This window comes from Saccopteryx bilineata, chromosome 5 (genome assembly GCF_036850765.1).
Source record: "Saccopteryx bilineata isolate mSacBil1 chromosome 5, mSacBil1_pri_phased_curated, whole genome shotgun sequence".
NCBI lineage: Eukaryota > Metazoa > Chordata > Mammalia > Chiroptera > Emballonuridae > Saccopteryx > Saccopteryx bilineata.
The window spans coordinates 203,764,659-203,787,722 of NC_089494.1; the positions used below are offsets into that span (position 1 = coordinate 203,764,659).

Sequence of the window (23,064 nt, forward strand, 5' to 3'; positions counted from 1 at the left end):
TTTTATTAAGTAAAAAAGAGGTTATTTTCAGTGTAATACAGAAAACATTTTTAATACTTTAGGTGTTATATCTAGTATTTTTCTAAATATATATATTTTTCTTCTGAAATCTAGCAATCTTTCTATCTGTAGTGTTTGTTTTAGTTATGCACATATATTGAGATGTCTCAAAAAGAAATTACTTTATTCAAGAATCCTTTAACCATTTTGAAGAAAATATTTTTAGATATAACATTAATTTACATATTCATAGCTAGAAGTAGAATCTTTAAACTATTTACAAATATGAAGCCTTGCTTTTCAACTAGTAATCTTTATTATGCATAAAGCTAACTTTTGAAAAGTTCTGCAGAGTATTTAACAATAACACTTGATTTCAAAATACCTTAAGTTACCTTAATTTCAATAACATTTTGAATAGTTTCCAATTTAATTTTCAGTATGTGCAAATTGGAGGTACATTATTCATTACTTCCAGCAAATGTCTTTTACTATTTTATTTAATTTTTTCATCTTTTTAAATGGGTCATAAAATGTCAGTCTTTTATTGGATATGCATAAAGTCAGTAGCAAATGAATACCTTGCTAATAGGTTACTGTGGATTGAAATGTCAACCATATTTCATGGAGTATGAAATTTCTCATATCAGAGTAGCTATGACATATGGCACTGAGCTAGTCTCCTGTTTTGGAATTGTCATTCATTTAAAAAAATTAAATAAAAGTACTGTGACCATTAGGCCTTATTAAATTTTACTATTTAATAATTTATCATATAGAATGAATTTAGCTGTATTATTATTAATTGAGTACCAATTTTTATTAAAATGCACATCAATTCCATCTTTTTGTTTAGGTTTCTTCTGTCCATCTACTTTGAAAAAATATTGTGTCTCCCACCTGGTCTTCTACTACCCTTGTGCATATACTTATTTTAGTTAATTTCAGTCTGTTGTAATTTGTGGCTTTCTTTCAATTACATTGTAATACAATGTTTTATTGGTTACTGGAGCCCTATTATCAAGCACAGCTGAGGCTGGCCTATTGTAGGTAATTTATGAATATATATTTAAATAACCAGTCATAGAATGATTGAGTGATTGAATAAACTTATTGGCAAACATTTATAAACCAATTTGGAGTGCAGGTTTAGGTTTTAGGTGTAACACATAGCTTAGCATTACTATAATGTTGGGTTTAATCAAGATAGTATTTTGTCACAGGAAGGAATTAACAATGAAAAATTTCTTTACATGAACGTGCATGACATTATACACTAGGTATTTTTTGAACAGTTTAGCTCTATTTTTATATGGCAGTAGTAGAATAAAATTCTTTAAATAAAAAAATTGTTATATAATTACTTCATTGTTGTTATACATTCTTCTGCATTATCTGGGTTTTTTTTTAAAACTTGTATTAAAAATGTTACCTTGAAATTCTAATAATATGTTAGACAAATAAGGGTACCTGTTGTGTTCCAGAAACTGGGTTGGACTTTTTCATGTACATTATTTTATCAAGCTCTTCTCCCAAAAATAAGTCTGAAATAACTACAATTAACGCCAATTTAAGAGATTTGAGGAATGCACGATTAGGAGTGTAGTGACTAGAATTCAAACCCAGAACACCTTATTTCCTAACATGTGAGCTGAATCTATATACTCATTTAAAATTTGATTTTTGCAACAAATAAAGTTGAACTCTTCCCTCATTTCTACTTATATCCAAGGTGGGGCAAAAGTAGGTTTACAGTTTTGAGTTTGTGAAAATTTATTCTTGTATTATTATTTATTAATAGTTACAAAATAACCTTTAGAATGTATTCTTCATGTTTGCAACACTTATGGAAAATTTTCCCAGCAAGTAGATATACGTATGTGTATATACATTCACAAATAAATATCTTAGCATAAAGTAAATGTCCTTATAGGTAGCCATGAGAAATAGGTGAATATAGTGAAAAATGAGAGGAGTGATATTAAGCCCTTGCCAGTGAGAGGAATTTAAGTATAAGACCCTGAAATATTTATTGAGGATTAAGATAGTATGTAGTAGAAGTGACTACAGGGTTGCAGAAGTCCAATATTGAGGCAAGTCCCCTTTTTAAGCTGTAGGTTTCTTATTTGAATAAGGGAGATAATGCTGCTGCCTAGTTTAGTGGGTGACTGTGAGAATTAAATAAGAAGATAGGTGTACTATGTCTGGTTCATAGTAAGGAATCGATAACTGCCACCATTATTCGTATTGTTGTTGACAGCAATGCTTTGAGAAGGTGAAGATTAAATTTTTTCAATTGAGTCCATATATCAAAATAATTATCGGGTGGCTTTTCATGTCTGTTGAGTCTTAGCTCAGTTTGATTTGCCACCAGCTACATTATACTAGACTGAGATTTTGGGGATACTGTGCAGTTTATTTTGGTTGCCTACAAGATCTCATCACCATGCATTTCTACTATAAAAAAGAGTAAAATTTGTTGAGAAATAAAAAACTTTGTTCTACTGATCCCTTGAAAGTTGAATCAGTAAGATTACTGCAACAATCACACATTATTAGAAATCAAATAATCTTCCCCCAAGCTAAAACTGTGCCTACCATGTTATATGCTTTCTGGTATATGCTTTAAAGTGGAAAAATTAAGAACTAAACTAAGAAAGATTATTTTTGGATTCAATAGTGCTTACTCTTCAACAAAACAAAACAAGGCACTCCATTTTTCAGAATAAACAATTAGGTTTAAGTATCTTTTTTAAGTAAGCCACTTGGCATTCTGTATTGGAATAGTTCAGAAGTTCAGTTGAGTTGATATAAATATCCCAAGTTCTCATTCTTTTGTGGATTTAGCTAAACTTTGTCTTTATTAATAAAATATTTTGAAGAAAATATTTTATAAGAAATGTTTTTAATAGACATACTCCTGAATTTTGAAGAAGTTTGCTAGTCGTCACTTTTCTGGTAGTTCTATATCTGTACAAATCCAAACTAAATATCACATCGAGAAAAGAGACACATGGAGAACTTTCATTTCATCAAGCATCTGTAGTATGATGGAAAGAGTTCAAATTTGTTAGAATCCTAGTTTTACTACGTTAGGCAAGGTCATTACATTTCTGGGCCTCATGCACCCCATCTGTAGAACTGTGAAACTACTACTTACTTGAAGGGACATTGTAAAAGTTAAATGAGATAGTGTCCATCAAATGCCCAGCATAGCATCTGGCACATAGCAGGCACTAAATATTTCTCATCTCTTCTCTCTGGCATCATTATTGAAAGTTTTATCAGTGGATTGAGATTATTTTGTGTTTAATTTTAACATTTTATTACTAATAATATTTGGTACTGTATTCAAGGCATAAAAAAGAAACTTTTTAAATATAACAAAATTTTACCTATTCAGAGTAATTAATGCAAAGTTTCTGGCTATTAATTTTGGAATTTAGGTTATTAATGAGAATTGGAGCATAGCATTTTGTAGGGGCCATAGTAAAATGTCACCTACTACTTTTGCTTTAATGAATGGGTAGCTTTTATTTGTTGGCCAATTGATTATTATATGGTAATATTCTTTGTCAAGTTTTTTGATAAAGACCTGTTTCCTTAATATTTTAAAATCTGCTTGTAATTTTTTTCCTTTGGTATTTTGTTAGAGCTATATTTTGAAAACATTACTCATTTATGGCTGACTGATTCCAAATAATAAATTATGAGACTCTGAATTAATGAAATTTTAATTTTTATGAGTTGTTTTATAATTTGAAATTATATTTACAAAATAAGAGCTATATTTTAACTATGATATTTCTTAGTCATGGACAAAATTTACTCTGTTTTCTACCTTTGTCAGGATATTTTAATATCCTGAGACCATCTATAACCAGTGCATACAAATAAATAGCACCTTTCCCCTTTAGTTTTCTTTGTCTTTTCTTTATTATCACCTTCTTTATATTTAAGCATGAATAGTTTATTATTTTCAATTTTATATTCTTAAACGATAATCTTGTGATAATTAATATTAATGTCTAGAGATAGGAAAAATAAGCTAAACAGGAATTAAGGATATTTATTTTCTCTTTTTTGAATCTGAAACAATCTCAGCCTTTTTCTGAATTAAGTAATTTTTTTCTAATGTATTTAAACTACAGTAGTCCCCTCTTATCCATGGAGGATACATTCCAAGACCTCCAGTGGATGCCTGAAACTGTGGCTAGTACTCAACCTATATATACTGCACCTTTCACTTGAGGGAGCATTTTGAGACTTTACTTTGGCATATCCAAATTACCAGCATCACTACTCTTGCAGTTCAGGGCCATTATTAAATAAAATAAGGGTTACTTGAGCACAAGCACTGAGATGCCTTGATGGTCAATCTGATTGTTGAGAGGCTACTAAATGACTGAGGGGCAGAGAGCATATACAGCATGAATAAGCTAGGCAAAGTTATGGTTCAGTCCTGGGTGGAATGAGCAGGATGGTGAGAAATTCATCATGCTATTCAAAACAGCATGCAATTTAAAATTTATGAAATTTTTATTTCTGGAATTCTCCATTTAATATTTTTGGACCACAGTTGACCATGGTAACTCAAACCATATTAAGCAAAACCTCAGACCTCAGATAAGGGTAGGACTACTGTAAAAAAAAAGAACAGAAACAACAGAAATTTCTTGTTTTTTAAAATTTATTTATTTATTTATTTATTTATTTATTTATTTATTTATTTATTTATATTAAGTGGAAGGTGGGGAGGCAGAGAGACAGACTCCTGCATGTGCTCCTGACCAGGATCCACCAGCAAGCCCTCTATGGGGCAATACTCTGCCCATCTGCGTATTGCTCTGTTGCTCGGCAATGGAGCTACTTTAGCTCCTTAGGCCAGACCATGAAGCCATCCTTAGCACAGGTCAAATTGCCCAAACCATTCAAGCTTTGGCTGTGGGAGGAGAAGAGAAAGAGAGAGAGAAAGAAGGGGAGGTAGAGGGGTGGAGAAGCAGATGGTTGCCTCTCCTGTGTGCCCTGACTGGGAATCAAACCTGGGACTTTCACAAACCTGGCTGATGCTATATACCTCTGAGCCAACCAGCCAGGGATTTTTTTTTAATTTACTGATTTTTGATAGAGAGAAAGGGAGAGAGAGAAATAGAAATATCAATTTGTTGTTCCAGTTGTTGATGTGTTCCTTGGTTGTTCTTGTGTGTGCACTGACCAGGGATCAAACCAGCAATCTTATTAGCAAGTCAGGACAATGCTTCAACTAACTGAGCTACTCACTCAGGGCCTCAGGAATTTCTTAATGTTTCTACTTATATTAAACTTCTTATAGGAACAATTAGATCACTTAAGGAAATTACCTCAGGCTATTCCAGTAAGGACTGGAACTAGGAAAAAACTGGGATAACTGATCAAAAGCACTCTGGCTGGTTTTGAATTATGTAAGGAAATAAAATTATTCCACATTACTCTAGTGTTTATATTTTATTTATTGTTTTTTCATTTTCTTTCAGAACTCTTGATGTTTCAGTGAGTTTTAATGGAGGAAAATCTGTCATCTCAAGCTCATTAGTAGTCACAGCCACAGAATGTGTAAGTAAAAAGTTTGCATAAAGTTACCTTTTAAAAATATTTTATCCAGAAATAATTATGGATCCTCACTGTTATTGAATCCTACTATAACGAAGGTACAAACAATAAAACTGGAGATTGTCACAAGGAAAAATTTATGTAGAATTTATTTTAGGTTCTATTTTTTTCCTATAGCTGCCTTTAAAGGGAATTTTAAGAAAGTGTACATTTTATTTTGATATTTAGAAAATTCAAGTCATATTTAAAAATAAAGGAGAATGATTTCCTGAAGCATTTTTTCTTAAAACATTAAACATATAAACAGAATAATGATTTTTTTGTTATGAAAGTTGTAGTATAGTTTCTATGACATCCTGTTTTTGAAATTATTAGTGCATCTTAATGAGTGAGCTTATTATTTTATCCATTTTAATGTTGATGCTTTTCTCACATAATGAAGGAATTTGATTTTGATACCTTGATAAAATCCTAATTTGAAACTACATTAAACAATATTTTAGTTGAGATGGTTGATTTACATTACATTGATAAGACAGTGTTTTCCTTGTAGTTAAGTTTTTGGGTTTCTGGAAAGTTTTGATACTACATTATTGAACATGAAAAGAGCACACTTAAATGGACTCACATGACTATTAATTTTTTGAATATATTTTCTTTGTAAAAAATATAAATTAAAGCAAAAAAAAATTCTTGCCCTTCAAAAGATCAAAATTCCAAACAAACATTTTTGACATCTCATGGTTTCATAGAAAATTAAATTTAATAAGTTGACATTGATCAACACAAATGCATAGATTTTGGATAAACATCTGCACATCATTTGAACAGTCAATTAGTTTTATATTTTAGTCTTTTGAGAGACATTCTTTCTCCAGGAAACAAGCAAAATAACTCAATTATTATCTGTAAAGAGATAGTTGTATTTCTCATTGTAAGTAAACATCGCAGGGAAAACAAGCATCTGTATGGACTACAGAATTTTTTTGGATAGCTCTCTATTAAAACTTGTTTCTGTTTTGAAAATAGCTAGCTTTCCCCCCCTGTTCATCTGTAATTCAATTTGTAATTTGTAGGTTTTGTGGATGTTGCAATTTCTAAGTTTTTTGGTCCCTCAGGATGTGGTTGGTGTTACAATCACTTGTGGTGTATAGTTAGTCAGTATTTATCTCACTGAAATGGCATTTTTTTTTATTCTTCTTCCTGATCTGTCTTTTTTTCATCTGTTTTTCATGAAAGTAAGAAAACAAACCTTGTCTATATCCTATGTATGATTGCAGTGTGCAGGAATGCTCCAGTTAAATGAGTCACCTGGAATTTATGAGTTTTATGCTTTAAGAAAGTCTTCTAGATCTTGCTAGTTCTCAGAAAAACATACTGTGACTTAAGGTGGTTTAAAAGTAAGGTGATTTCAGAAAAAAGGACATTGGTTGTGTCATAGATGGAGAGTGAGTTAAAGGACAAGTTGTGATATTAAATAAGGGATCAGCCCTGGCCGGTTTGCTCAGTGGTAGAGTGTCGGCCTGGTGTGCAGGAGTCCCGGATTTGATTCCCGGCCAGGGCACACAGGAGAAGCTCCCATCTGCTTCTCCACCCCTCCCCCTCTCCTTCCTCTCTGTCTCTCTCTTCCCCTCCCGCAGCCAGGGCTCCATTGGAGCAAAGTTGGCCCGGGCGCTGAGGATGGCTCTGTGGCCTCTGCCTCAGGTGCTAGAATGGCTCTGGTTGCAACAGAGCGACACCCCAGATCGGCAGATCATCACCCCCTGGTGGGCATGCCGGGTGGATCCCGGTTGGGCGCATGCGGGAGTCTGTCTGACTGCCTCCCCATTTCCAACTTCAGAAAATAAATAAATAAATAAATAAATAAATAAATAAATAAATAAATAAATAAGGGATCAAAGTAACTTTCATTAAAAAGAGACGAGAGAAAATACTTAAGGAAAGTGAGGGAATGAGCTCTGAAGATCATCAAGGGAAGAGTGTTTCATGCAGAGTGAACAGCTAGAACAAGCCTCAGGTGGGACTGTGTCTGGTAAGTTTAAAGAATAGCAAGGTAGCGACTTTGGAGTTGGAAGTTGTTGGAGGCAGTAGGCGTCCTGAGATGAGCAGGAGAGAGTGAGGGAGGGAGACAGATTATGTGAGGTTTTGTAAGTCTTTGTAAAGACTTGAGTTTTTCTTCTGAGTGAAACAGGGAGTCACTGGAAGGTGACTTAATGTTTTTAAAAGAATCATTCTGGATCTTCTGTAAAAATAGACTTTGCATGTAGGGGCCAAAATGGAAATAAGGGAGACTAATTCTGTGGCTGTTTCAGTAACCTTGGTGAGGGGAGTGTGGCTCCACTATGGAGATGGCAGTGGAGATGGTGAGAAGTTCTTCAATTGAATTTAAATATTTTTTTTTAAGGTGGGGCTCATGGGATGGATGCCTAAACAGATTATATGTGGGTGTGAGAAAAAGACATTAAGAATAGTTTCAAGGGCCCTGGCCGGTTGGCTAAGATAGAGCATCGACCTGTTGTGCAGATGTCCTGGCTTCAATCCCTAGTCAGGGCACACATGGGAAGTGACCATCTGCTTCTCTCCCTCTCCCTCGCCCTCTTCTCTCTTGTTTTCTTTCTCAGTCAGTAGCTCAATTGGTTCAAGCATCATGCCAGGCACTGAGAATAGCTTGGTTGATTTGAGCATTGGCCCCAGACTAAGGTTCCCTGGTGGATCCTGGCTGGGATGCATGTGGGAGTCTGTCTATCTCCCCTCCTCTCAATTAAAAAAAAGGAAAAAGAATGGTTTCAAGCTTTTTCACTTGAGCAACTAGGATGGGTTGTCTTCAGGTAGAGCAGTTTTTGGAAGAAAATGAAGATATCTGTTTTGAAAATGTTGAATAAAAGAAGTTTACAGTCATCTCAGTGGAAATTTCAGAAAGGGAATTGAATATACAAGTCTGGAGTTTTAGAGAAAGATCTGGATTGGAGGTGCACATTTGGAAGGGAGTTGTATGGAATAATATGGTCAAACAATTTCCATCTGATTTAAAAAAAAACTTTCAGGAGATAACACAGGAAGTGAAAGGGTACCAGAGAAATGTTTTGTTTTTTGTGGAGGAACCAAGATAAATTAGGTTATGAAAGGAGACAAGAGGGGAAAACATTTTACAGATAAATAGCAAATAGAAACCAAGAGTAGATATCTTTTTTTTTAAGTAAAGAGAATATTTTTAATTTTTTAAAATTATTTTTATTTATTCATTTTAGAGAAGAGAGAGAGAGAGAGAGAGAGAGAGAGGGAAGGGGGGAGGAGCAAGAAGCATCAACTCCCATATGCGCCTTGACCAGGCAAGCCCAGGGTTTTGAACCGGTGACCTCAGCATTCCAGGTCAATGCTTTATCCACTGCACCACCACAGGTCAGGCGTGAGAATAGATATCTTTAATTAAAGTGAAAATAGTGGAAAGAAAGCTTGGAAATAGAAAATTTAGATCAGATTATCAAGAGCCTATAAAAAAATTGGGGGCCTGACTATATAATTAGTGGTGCAGTGGATAGATCATCAGCCTGTGACACTGAGGACCCAGGTTCGAAACCCCGAGGTTACTGACATAAACAAGGGGTCACTGGCTCAGCACAGTCAAAAGCACAGATGAGAAAGCAATCAATGAAGAACTAAAGTGCTGCAAGTATGAGTTGATGCTTCTTACCTCTCTCCCTTTCTGTCTGTCTGTCTGTCTGTCTTTCTCTCTGGCTTAAAAAAAAATTGAGTTTATCCTACAGGTCTGTATTTTCTAAACACTAGTACACAGAGATGTCAGTGTTGAAATGAACAAAGGAAAGAAAATCTTCCACATTCATGTCCCAAGGACCAATCTGTGTGTCCCAATTGTGGCTGCCTTACGAGAGCAGGGTACTAACTTCTGCAGTGGAATCATGGCAGAACAGGCATTTAGAAATTATCTTCCTCTCTTTGATTATTCATTCCAATGAGTACAGCTAAAACTGTAACTAAGGGAGACAATATGTATCCAGAAAAGTCTCAAGGTTAAGTATTACTACTATAATAGTACTTGCTATTAGACCGAACAGTAAAGGGTGGAGAGATTTAACCAGTAAGCATGAGAGTTGGAGATAAAGTACTTCCCCCAGAATATGGAGACACCAAAATAATTTTGGATGACAAAGATTATTTCTTACTTAGAAATGGTGACATTCTTGGAAAGTATGTAGACTGAAATGAGTCACTACTGAAATGGCACCATGTGAAGTTGCCCATTCCACTGAAGTTCTGAAATCATTCATCATGTAAATAATTTCTATGTCTATCTTTTATAATAAACTAATGATATCCAAACTAATAAAACAGGAATAAAAAGAGGTTATATGTTTTATAATGCTAGGTTTATTCAACTTGAAAGATTATTTTTATTCTGAAATTGCTTTCTCTGCCATTTTAATTTCAAAATATACTTTGATTGAGGAAAAGATATCTATAATGATGTCTCCCTCCTTCCCTCCCTCCCTTCCTCTCTCCTTCCCTCTTTCCTTCCTTCCTTCCTCCCTCCCTCCCTCCCTCCCTTCCTTCCTTCCTTCCTTCCTTCCTTCCTTCCTTCCTTCCTTCCTTCCTTCCTTCCTTCCTTCCCTCCTTCCTTCCTTCCTTCCTTCCTTTTCTTCTCTCTTCTTTTCCCTTTCTTCTCTCCTTCCCTTTTCTTCTTTCTTGAAATGGGAGGAATACATGGTGATAAAGAAAAATTACAGTGCACAAAGTTAAGTGGAAAAAGATCTTATTCAAGACTATTATAATAGATTGAACTTAGCTCTGATGGGACAAATGGCTGGAGAGTTTTTAAGTGCCGGGATGCAAGGAATTACAGACACCTATATCTGCTGTTTGGCCTTACCTGAAGGAAGAGTAATCTTTTTTCTATCTTCCTGACAGAAGGTAGTATTAAACCTTGGAGCAAAGCACCATTCAAAGTTAGGTTCCTACCATCCCACAGAGCCTGGGAGATGGGACACCACCTTCTGTGATGATGACATTCAAAGGGTGGCTTTCAGATCAGGAAAGACATTGCCCTTGGGGTCTGTAAAACTGGGAAGTGACTTTAAAGGAAATTTATATACATTTCAAAGCAGCAGAGAAAGATTTCACAATTATAAATTTTCCAAAATAGATTTCTTAAAAAAAGGAGGTCAGAGACCTATAGTTCAGAAGAAAGCTGTTTAAATTTTAATCAAGCTGAAGAAAAATATAAAGTAGTCTTGGTCAATAGAGTAAGTGAAGTGAATTAGAGAGAAACAGCTCAACAAATGGAACAGCTCGGACACTTACCATGTCAAGGAGCCAAAGGAAGAAGGGATTCTAAATGGAAGGAAGGCAGCATCCGGTGTCTCAGAGAGCTGAGAGAGAAAGGTCCGGGGTCACAGTGACCTTGATGCTTTGCTCAGGTTGAGGATTTGTGGCCTTTCGTGTACATTTTATTATTATACTGATTATTATAGTATAATAAATAATGTAATCCCCCTTATATTGATAATAATTAAAGAATATTCTTTTTCCTCATTTAATTATTTTATATTTAAACTCAAATTCCTCTGTGTGTGGTAGTAATACTCCAGTTTTGTAGAAGATATAAAAAGTGAGCCTGGAGCCGACGAGTTGTACCTGCTGATGTATGCATTCAATCTCTTTTCAAAATAGAAGGAGACAGTGGGAAATGTTATGACTAATACCTGGGCATTGTATTTAATTGATATCCAGTCTTTTCGGCATATTCAGATGTGATAATGAGCTGAGACACATTTAGTAATATTATTGATTATAGGGTGATGTTTTGGGATTTTGTTTGGCATTTGAAAGCCAAACAAAATAAAACTTTATTATTTTAGCAATTGATTAATCCTTGTGGCAATCCCACAAATAAAGAAGCCTCTCTCTGTGTTCCAAGAACATCTGGGTTTAGTCCTGCTAAGACCGTTATGTTATTGAGTTGTCACTTCCTGTTCATTTCTGGGCCTTTCCCAGCAGTCCTGAGATGTTGATGGCAGAGCTTGTGCCTCTCTCACTGACCCTTCCCAGTGCCTGGTCCTTGCACAGTGCTCATGCTCCAAAATTACTTGTTAAATGAATGAATGAAAGTAGCTGTATATCTAGTTTAAGAATGCAGAAACTAAGGTTTAAGTGGAAGGTTTTAAGATTAGAGTCCGAAGAGTGTATTTATTTAGGCAGTCATTTCTCTTCTATTTCAGATCTTCTCCATGTGTCTCTGTTTAAAAAAAAGAGTTTAAGATGTCTTTTTTCACCCTTTGGGACCACTGCTCTTCTTCTGACCCACTTGGACTAATACCAAGAACATGTTTACTGAGCATGTATTAAGTGCAAGACACTGTGCTGAGTACTATGTATGTGTTAATCCCTTATGACCTTATGTAGGCTCTTCTTATTACCTTTATTTTATAGATGAGCAAACTAAGGAATAGAAAGCCATTGCCAATTGTTCGTACACATTTATGCAGTCATGTTAGAAAGTACTTTTTCTATTAGGTCAACCCAACCTTCAGCAGAGGCACATGGCTTGGTGAGCAGAAGATGTGTTGATTTCAGCCCTCACTGCAGCGGAGAGAGGGGGGGACTTGGAATCTGGAGGCTCCGAAGCTTAAGTTATTAGTTCAGTTTCCCAGATGAGTAAAGATTAGAATTGAGAATTGAACCTAAGCCTGCTTCCCCCGAGCCTGGACACTTGCACAATCTGCCATTTGTATCCACATCCTAAATTGATCTTTATAAAATAGGCTGGCAAACTTTTTTAAGTGAGATAGTAAGCATTTCGAGCTTTGGAGGCTGTACTGTTTCTGTCAAAACTACTTAATGCTGCTATTTTGTGCAAAAGCAGCTATAAACTTCTGTAAACAAGTGGGCGTGGCTGTGTCCAACACAATTATGTACACTAAAACTTGAATTTCTTGAAATATATTCTTTAGATTTTTTTCAGCTATGAAATACTATAAAAATGTTTTTCTTAACTTGTCAGAGGTCTTATGAAATAGTGTGTTGATTATCTTGGGCCGTAGTTTGCTAATTCCTGTATGAAATATTCCAAAAGAATCCAGTAAATGAAATTGTCACCTATTTCAGGTTATCCTTTTCCCCTAAATCTAAATTTATAAAAACAAAATTGTGGAAACTTTTTTTCCCCCTGTCTAGTTCTATTTTATTTTTTAACATGATTGTTGTTATTATTTTCTAAGTAGAGTGAAACATGTTCCTGAGGCAGTTTTGAAATTTTTGAGTGATTCCTCCTTCCTGTAGTTATCTTGGAAGTACAGTAGTGACTCTGTGTTGTTCTTATAGTTTTATATACTCTTAGCTAGAATTGCAGTTATATTGGCAGAGTGTTTGTACATTATAACTTGCTTTTAATGAAATAAAGGAAATTAGATGCAGAGGAAGTTCAACTATATTTCTTCTACCTTAATATCAAGTTCAATGTTCAGATATATCCCTAGTTCACCCTTAAAAGAGTTTTGGCTTCATGGCCTTGACCAACATCTGGGTACTGAGTTGCTAACTAGACTCTTCAGTTAACTTTATATCCTAGTTTCCTTAGATAGCTGAAAATGCTACTTGTTGAAAACAACTGTTAGAAAAAAATTGATCCAACAAATGGCCTATTAAAGGTCATTTAACAAATGACCAATTTCTTCTGTAATAAAGAGAATTACTGCTTTTTAGAAATTTGTGTTTCATATCTTTTCTTCAGCTGAAGCCACTAATTCTGCGCCCACTCCTTCCCTGGGCTTTTACTTCCTTAAGGCGGTTTTCTTGGAACCCTAAAGCAGGGTCGTCCCAGTTTGACCTGTTTCTATTGTAGTTTTCTCCCATAATATTTACATTTATAATTATTTGTTCAAGGTTTGTTTCTCCAACTAACTTGTGGGCTTCATGAAGACCTGTCGTCTGGCATTATAACTTTGGTGCCTATTTAAAACCGACTAGCATTTCAACAGAGGCATGCCAACCAGAAATGAGAGGCGTTTAGTTTCTGCTTATGATACAGATCTATGTGTAATCATATCTAGTTTCCTCTTCCTCTCAAAGTCTGTAGTTTGCAGCATGGTATCTGCTCAAAGGACTGAAGTCTATGTGTTTGACCTTTCCTTAATTTGTTTATAAAGCTATGTGAACAATGAAATTATTTCCCTTTCATGGCTGAAGGCTTTCATGCTCTGATAAGGGCTCCAGAAAGTCTGAATTTGTATTCCGTTAACTGAGCTAGTGTCTGGGACTGGGTTTCATACCTTTATAGCAAGTTCAGATTGCAATAAATTCTTTGCTTCCTCTTTCCTATCTTCCATCATGCTCTGCTTAAATATGGTAAAGATTAGGTTGGTAGCTCTTTAGAAAGTATGTATTTTTGTTTTAATTTTATTTTAGACAAATCTTTGGAGTTAGTTGAGATAATAATGTTATACTTAATGTATATAATGCTGGACATACATAGAGTTTTGTCACTGTTCCTAATAGGGGCATTTTTTTTTTAGAGAGAAAATCAAAAAATTTAACTGCCCATCATGCCCAGCCCATCTATTTTATATTCTGTCAGTACGATTTTCCAAATTTCCTACTTGTGACACATTCATAGAAAGAAAAACTGATCCCTAAACTTTCAGCAGACTCACACCCTCTAGTTGCATGTCCTTATTTCTGAACACAGGGTTTGAACTCTAGGAAAGGAAGCCAGGTGTTCATAGAACCCTTTTTAAAGTTGTATAGCACAGCCAAATGGAGAGCAGTTTCCACGAGTGCTACAGCTAGAGCCTCGTGCAGGGGAGGTCTGACTGATTCATTCCATGCAGATACACGGATTGGGTGTATCTTATATAAGACTTTATATTTGAAGGTGGGATCATAGATGTATACACTTGACAACATTTATTCATAGCATCTCACAGATTTTTCTTTGCCATTCTTTTCCTGTTATTATTCCTAATTGCCTGGATTTTAGAGCTGAGCATAATCAAACCTGTGGAGAGCTGCATGATTTTTTTTTCATGAATGTTTAGAATTCTGTGTAGAAAGATGTACTTTGAGTATTTTCCTAAGTAACATGATGTATATCTGAATTTTCTTTGCTTGTAAGAGAGTTTAAATATTTGCCGGGGAGATTTCTCTAAAAGTATTTATTTTTTCTCTTCTCTCTCTCTCTCTCTCTCTCTCTTACACACACACACACACACACACACACACACACACACACACCTTTCTATGTACAAGACACTTATTAAGATGTTTAAGAGATATCAGTAACCAAATGTTGAGCTTACACACACACACACACACACACACACACACACACACACACGGACAGAGAGAGAGTCAGAGAAGTCAGAGAGAGGGATAGATAGGGACAGACAGACAGGAACAGAGAGAGATGAGAAGCATCAATTTTTAGTTTTTCATTGCGCGTTGCAACACCTTAGTTGTTCATTGATTGCTTTCTCATATGTGCCCTGACCGCGGGCCTTCAGCAGACCGAGTAACCCCTTGCTTGAGCCAGCAACCTTGGATCCAAGCTGGTGAGCTTTTGCTCAAGCCAGATGAGCCCGCGCTCAAGCTTGTGACTGGGGGTCTCTAACCTGGGTCCTCCGCATCCCAGTCGAACGTTCTATCCACTGCACCACTGCCTGTTCAGGCGAGCTTACCTTCATTTTCATTCTCCCTAACTCTACACCAAGAAGTTCCTAGATGTGTACATGCCTTATTATTTTTTATTTTAAGTAATTCTTTATGGTAATTATCATAATAAATATTATACCTTAAGAATAGTAGATGATAGAGCTCTGTGAAGATAGTGTGGATATGTGAATTTTTTGTAGTTATTTCTGTAATCTTCTGAAAGATAAATTAAATGAAATTATCAAAGATTTTTTTGATATTTTGTTGATGTTTGTTTTGGTTAATTTGCAACCTAACATCAGCTACAAAAGTAGCTTCCATAGTTATTCCCTCTTCCATCCAGATACAAAATCAGAAAACAAATGATAGCTTTAATTGTTCATGTATACTCGATTCCTAATCTTTTCTTGAAAATTTCTGAAAGTATTTAATGTTTCATGGTCTGTGTTGCTCTGATATATACATGTATATATATATTTTAATTTTATTTTTCAATTACATGTTTACTTTCAGTATTATTTTGTATTAGTTTCAGGTGTACAGCATAGTGTTTAGACAATCATATACTTTACAAAATGATCCCCCTGTTATTTCCAGTGCCCACCTGGCACCATACATAGTTATTACAGTATTATTGACTACATTCTCTATGCTGTATGTTGTATCCCTGTGAGTGTTTTGTATCTACCAATTTGTATTTATTAACCCCTTCATCTTTTTCACCCAGTCTCCCTGAGAATTGTTTTAAGTTATTTTGTAATGGATTTATTAAAACTGAAAGTCTGCTAATAGTAAATATCTTTGAAAATTGGTTTTGAGACAGTTTCCAAGCCACTATGTAGTAATTTCTCTTTCTTCCTTTTTCATTGTGATACTAACAGAAGATACAGGAAATGTCATTTCAAGATTTCTTCAGATTAACTAAACCAAGTATATTTTGTTAGCACTTCCTTGCTAATACTTTTGAAAACTACCTTCTTTTTTCAGTTATTTACAAATAACTATTTACATAAAGATTATTATCTGTTTTTATGTATAGATCATCATGTATTACACTTCAATTTCCATTATAAAATTTTCTAATTAAATGCCACTACCATTTTCACTTAAACATCAGAATGCTTCTTAGCTTTGATCAATATGTTTTCCAAAGTAGATTCTAGGGAATCCTGGTTCTGTAGGCTATTGAAATGTTATGAGAAAAAAAAATGGTTCTGTGCTGATATTAAGTTGGACTTCTTTACTCCAAAACCATTCAGAGCTTTATAACTATGTTAATGTGCAAAGTGATTTTCTAAGAGAGATTTAATAATCATGGTTTTTCCACAGTTTGTTGCTTTGGGAACAACTGGCTTTCTTAGTTTGTGGATTAGCATAGAGGTTGATATTAAGCAAATTGTTTAATTTCTCAGGGCCTCTATTTCCTCATACTTTTTAATACAATGACATTCTAAAATGGATACTGGTAGGTTCTTTGTTGCTCCCCCTCCCCTAACCTTCTATCAACCCTTGGGATAAGTGTGGCTCTCAACCTGAGTTCTGGGCTTCTACTTCTCATTTGTATTGAATGACAGGAAATGTATCTCTGAAAATCTGCCTTATAAAGTCCCAAGTTTTTACCCAGAAACTTATTGATTTATGATTTTTCTTCCCTGATTCTTTCCTTAAAGCATAACAAAATAAGACATTATTACTGGGGATCTCACCAAGTGGGTTAGGAGAGACACCTTGTTCCCTTAGAAGCCTTAGATCTATGTTAAAAATTCATTAAACACTCTTCTTTGTGTTTGTGGCTTTTGCAGCCTTATTTCTTCAGAGTTCATTCTCTCAGTAAATAGCCAAGTATGGAATAAACATTGATAAGTGGGTTGGAGCTAGCTCCTATCTTCTTAGAGCTCACAATGGATTGTGTGAGAAAAAAGAATTAAATAAATAATCACAGTTATTCATAAACAAATAAACAAATTTTGATAGTACTAAAGATTAAAGTATAGAGAACTATACATTATAGTATAAGGAGGAGCATTTCTAGCCAGAGGGTGAAGGGAAAGCTTCCTGGGGATGTGGCTTCAGCTGAGCTTTGTAGAATGAATAGGTGGTTTCTAGATGAAGGGGGTTGGAGGCAGAGCCCAGAGCAGGGCCTTTGGGCTATAGGTGTTCTGCATTAGGAAGTAAAAGAACATCATTGTGGCTTTGTGGAGGTAGTGTCTGAACTGCCAACAGAGATTTTATGATACATAAATGCATGAGATTGCATTTTTACATTCATGTGGGTATACCATTTGCTAACAAGAACCACTATTTTTTATTTGTCACCTTGGTGATTTTTGATAGTCATCTGTTCTGTTATTAAATATCATATATAAAGTAAATAGTGTTCCATCTTCAGAAATCTGGGGAAATTCTGCATAAATTCTTCTTAGAGATAGTTATGCTTATAAACAAAATAATTCTCTCTTAGAGATGAGAGAAAGGGACTATAAGGACCATTTCTGTAACCCCAAATGGTGATTTTTTCTACATTCCTTGAAGGCATAATTTAAAACAATCTCTAACACTTTGAAAGATTTTGTATTTATTATTAATTGCCTTTTAATAACATATATGAAATAGAATATAAAATAATTTTTACAATTGAAAGAATTTAAAGAAATATAGTAGAAATCTGGCTTGATGTTATTGTACTCCCTGTATTATTTTCTGGTGTTTCCTCAAAAATAATGTATATTGGGTGTCGACATAGAAAATATCCAAACTTGTTGAGAATTGTTAAAAATTTATTTGAACCAAAGTGATGGCATTGCTGGGAAACAAAATCTCAATGAATTGAGAAAATGCTGTGGAAAATGGCAGTTTTTCAGTTAATTTTATGCATTAGAATTAAAGAAAACCTAAAGAGAGTTACATGAAATCCACTGTTGGTGGATTAAGGGGGTGCGGAAAGCAAAGTGGGGAAATCTCTGGGGTTTGATAAAATGTAAAACAGAGAGACACAGGATAGTTAATAATCAATATTTACAGCACAAAGATGGTAGGTAGGCTGGGAACAAGGAACAAGACATCAATAACATTTTCAGGAGTGGGTGTGCCAGAGGCGCCTGGAAAAGGAGATTACTCTGACATTCCCAGGGTCTGTTATCTTAGCTGTACAAAGACAATAGACAGGCTCACTTGAGATAAAGATTGACCTTTGTCAAGGAAGCTACAGGCCTAGGACAGGACTACCCACAATGACCTGCTATTAGTTAGGAATTTTTATGTTCAGAACATCCTATGTGGTTACTTTTAGTTTCTGAGTTTGTAAGGCCACCATGCAGGCGTCCCTTGAGCTTGTCAGGTTTAGTATGTGGCCCCTTTTTCGTCCACAGGGATTTGACCCTTAGCTTTGCTGACCACCTTGTTTTTGTTTCCTCCTACTCCAGTCTAATGGAATTGCAGCCATCATTGCTATTTTGGTGTTACTGCTCCTCTTGGGCATTGGTTTGATGTGGTGGTTTTGGCCCCTTTGCTGCAAAGTGGTGAGTAAGAAGGATTTTCAGTCCTACTTTTTTTTTTTTTTTTAACCAGTGGGATGTAAATAAGGCCTGAAATGTGAATCAATGCTACATTGTTCAACAATGGCAAAGTTTCAGTGAGCAAACTGAGTCTTAATAATTTTTATCACTATAGTCAATTCTAGGAAATATGCATGCCAATAAATATTTATTATAAAACTTCATCTAGAAATACTTCAAAATCAGCCTTGAAAGAAGAGGGAAGGAAGGTAAGAGAGGTCATGGGGATAAAAGTTTTTCAGTTTAAATGGAATGATATTTTCTACTGTATTTGTTGGAAGAGGTTGATAATCTGCCAGTGTTTTTTCAAGTGCTTACTGCCTCTTTCATTATCTCTTTGACAGATCTATTTCAGCACCTTCTCTGTTTGCCTCTTAGAAAAACACTTTAGAAATAAATCATGTGCAAATGTTAGGGTATCTGTTAAACAATCACCTTTGAAGTTATGACAGTTGGTTTTAGTTTGCATCATTTTTCATGTTTGAGTAAAACCTCTGAAAGAATATGGGTGCATGTTGATTTTTTGTTGCTGCTGTAACAAATTGCCACACATTTGGTGGCTTAGTTTAAAGCAATGCAGATTTATAATCTAGCCATGAGGTAATCACAGGTCCAGCACGGGTCTCAATGGTCTAAACTGGGCTAAAGCGTATCAGCATGGATACATCCCTCTGGTAATGCTCCAGAGGAGGATCTGTTTCCAGCTGCTAGAGGCCACCAGCACTCATTACCTCAAGGGCCCCTCCTTTTGAACTTCACAGCAGGCAAGGTTGCATCACTTCTGCCATTTCCTGTAGTCACATCTCCCTCTGACTCTGAACCAGCTGGCACAGGACCTCTGATGTTAAGGAACCATCTGATTAGATCGGCCACTTGGATAGGATAATCTCACATCTCAGTGTCTTTTTCTCTTCATCACATCTGCAAAGTCCCTTTGCCTTTAAAGCAATTTAGTCACAGTCCCCGGGAATTAAGAGTTTGCACATCTTTGTGGGGCTGTAATTCCACCTAGCACAGGATGCACTGTTGAGTAATAAATATCCGCAGATTTCAAGCAATCCAATTAGGATTTTTCAGGTATCATAGAAAAAAAGATTATCTTGAAGAAGCACTTTTCAAAGTATGCCTACTACTTATTTTGATATTTCTTCTATTGTTAGCACATTATGTAGAACTTTGTATTCCCTAGATCACAGAATTGTTCTATATAATATTACTAGATGGCGTTTCCCCCATCTTCTAAATCAAGGAAGTTTAGGTTCCTTGTAACATCAGACAGTGCTTTTTGTATTAGTTCTGCATTCGTTATTAATTGAACTTCAGTCTGCTTTTATGAGGAAACTTTATAATTCTTATCTCAGAGCACCTGACCCATGGAGGAGGCACAGATTTAAACAACAGTAGAGACAAGTGTCTTGTATTTTTACTGAAATAACCAATTTCCTGCTTTAGCAATTTTTGCACAAACGGCTTCCTGTTGTAATCTTGGTTTTCCTAGATGTGACTAGTTTAGGGTGGCAAGCAATCTTGAGTCTCAAATTAAAAAGCAAACTGTGCCTTAAAGCAGTGGTCCCCAAACCCTGGGCCGCGGACCGGTACCGGTTCGTGAGCCATTTAGTACTGGTCTGCAGAGAAAGAATAAATAACTTACGTTATTTCCATTTTATTTATATTTAAGTCTGAACGATGTTTTATTTTTTTAAAATGACCAGATTCCCTCTGTTACATCCTTCTAAGACTCACTCTTGATGCTTGTCTTGCTCACGTGATACATTTATCTGTCCCACCCTAAAGGCCGGTCCGTGAAAATATTTTTTGACGTTAAACTGGTCCGTGGCCCAAAAAAAGTTGAGGACCACTGCCTTAAAGTGATTTGTACTCTCTTTCTTTTTTTAATTTTAAACTTTCCAGTGGTAGATTTTCTTCCTTCATAACTTTGCAATTTCACATATTGTTGATCAGTAGGCTCAAAAGTGTCCAAGTATATATTTTTTAAAAGATACTTGCAAAAACTGAAATAGGATTCTTCAAGAGGTTTGGTGGAGAGGAGTCAGTCATCAAGTCATGAGAATATATCCATTCTAACCCTAGGATTCTACAGACTGCACATGGAGTGTATTTCCTGATGTCAGGCCTAGTATACCTTTAAGGTGTGTTTTCAGGCTGTGAGGGCTTCCAATCCTCAGGAACATCATGAATGCTTACTAGTTTCTGCATCTTATTTAACAGAGAGAACCACTTCTATTTTACATTTAGAAATATAGATTTAGAGGGCAGCTAGCCCTGTGTATGAGCTAGGTATGAATGATTCACAGCAGATTGTTCCTAATTTAAAAGCAGAGAGAAGGTAAAACAAAGTTCTGCATCTGTCCCTTAGCAAGCTAATATGTGCCAGTACTGTTCTAGAAACTGGGGGGTACTAAAATGATTATAATATAATGTGGAAACTCACATGTTAACATAAACACACAGAGCGGTGGGAACACGTCAATGGAGGGTCAGGAGTGTCCAACAGCAACAGGGTGAAGAGCAGTGAGAACCCGGAGGGAGAGAATCTGCTCGAGTTAAGGGGCTGTTGAGAATCTGCTCGAGTTAAGGGGCTGTTTCGGAGAAACCTGATTAAGCTGCTGACTCCAGACTGAGCTTCGGATAATGACTAAACTGGCAGCAGTTAATCAAGGACATTTCAGAGGAAGTGCGTGCAGAATCAGGAGTTACTCAGGCATGCTTTAGGAGGGCCGACGGAGGCCTCGCCTGCCGGTGACAGGGAGCAGTGAAAGATCTTTGGGGATTTAGGCATGAACCCCATTAGGGAGGGCTTCCTGTGTCTTTTTGGAGGTTTGAACTCACTTCAGGGATGATGAGGAGCCACTGGAGGGATTTGATCAGTATAACCCCCTGAAAAAAGCTCTGCTTACCATGGCCAGATGCTCAGCTGTTTAGAGCATTGTTCTGAAGCACAGAAGTTGCAGTTCGATCCTGTTCAGGGCACACACACTGGAACAGGTTGACGTTCCTGTCTCTCTTTCTCTTCCTTTCCCTCTTGCTAAAATCAGTTAAAAAAACAAACAAAAAAAAAGACTCTCTGCTTGCTTCTTGGTTAGTGATCTGGTCTTGGCAGGGATTAATTCTGTGTAAATTCAGTTCCACCTACAATTGAAACGGAAAGCTACTGGCAGATAGTGCACATTAGATATGGCTGAAGCGCAGGCGCTCTAACAACGTGTGGGCAGTTGGAGTACAACAGAGGCTCTGTGAGCCAGAGGGAAATGAAGATGTGATGTGAAAAGAAGGGCCAAAGGAGACTAACCTTGTGGAAAAATAAAATGCCTTTAGTGTTGTACCAGGTGTTGTAGTACAACTGCAGGATATTGATTTTATTTTGTTCCTCATAGAGAATATATGCTGGCATTAGAATGTGGTTAGTTAAATAATTGAAGCATTAATTTAGAAATCAATTTGACTTTGACTATTGTTAACAGTAATATTACTTTATTACTTTATTTATTTATTTTGTATTTTTCTGAAGCTAGAAATGGGGAGGCAGTCAAACAGACTCCCGCATGCACCCAACCGGGATCCACCCAGCATGCCCAACAGGGGACGATGCTCTGCCCATCTGGGGCATTGCTCTGTTGTGACCAGAGGTACTCTAGTGCCTGAGGCAGAGGCCATGGAGCCATCCCCAGTGCCTGGGCCATCTTTGCTCCAATGGAGCCTTGGCTCCGGGAGGGGAAGAGAGAGACAGAAAGGAAGGAGAGGGGGAGGGGTGGAGAAGCAGATGGGCGCTTCTCCTGTGTGCCCTGGCCAGAAATCGAACCCGGGACTTCCGCACACCAGGCCGACGCTCTACCACTGAGCCAACTGGCCAGGGCCATAATATTACTTTTTAATGGGAGAAGAAAATACATTTATTTCAGCTTGCTGTTGTACAAACTTCTTTTTGTTTCAGTGTGATTTAAGTATCAAGGTTAGAGATTTAAAGCTAATCTTTCAACTGAACAGCCTAAAATATCTGTTTTCCGCACATTCAGTTAGGCCTGGGATTCACCTCTTTGGGAGTCATATGCTCAGGAGCTCTTACCAGATAGAGAGCCTGGGGAAAAAAAACCCTGAACAGAGGCCTCAATATTTGTCACCCATACTTCATTCAATCATTTCATATTTCATGAAAATATGTTATGAAATGATTTAAGTATTCATTGTTTAGAGATTAAAATTTTATGATATGTAATAATGACTCAAATATGACAGTGTTATT

At 36.1% G+C, this 23,064-nt stretch overlaps 1 protein-coding gene and 1 pseudogene across 2 annotated transcripts in view; both read left to right on the top strand.

The window, feature by feature from the left end:
• ANTXR2 (ANTXR cell adhesion molecule 2) overlaps nucleotides 1-23,064 on the top strand; it is a 160,272-nt gene that overhangs the window by 45,090 nt on the left and 92,118 nt on the right. For both annotated transcript variants that reach the window (XM_066279857.1, XM_066279858.1), the window contains exons 11-12: nucleotides 5,514-5,592; nucleotides 18,672-18,767. In XM_066279857.1, coding sequence (XP_066135954.1) covers nucleotides 5,514-5,592; nucleotides 18,672-18,767 — 175 coding nt within the window. The remainder of the gene's footprint in view (nucleotides 1-5,513; nucleotides 5,593-18,671; nucleotides 18,768-23,064) is intronic.
• On the top strand, nucleotides 9,507-9,808 carry LOC136338596 (10 kDa heat shock protein, mitochondrial pseudogene; annotated as a pseudogene).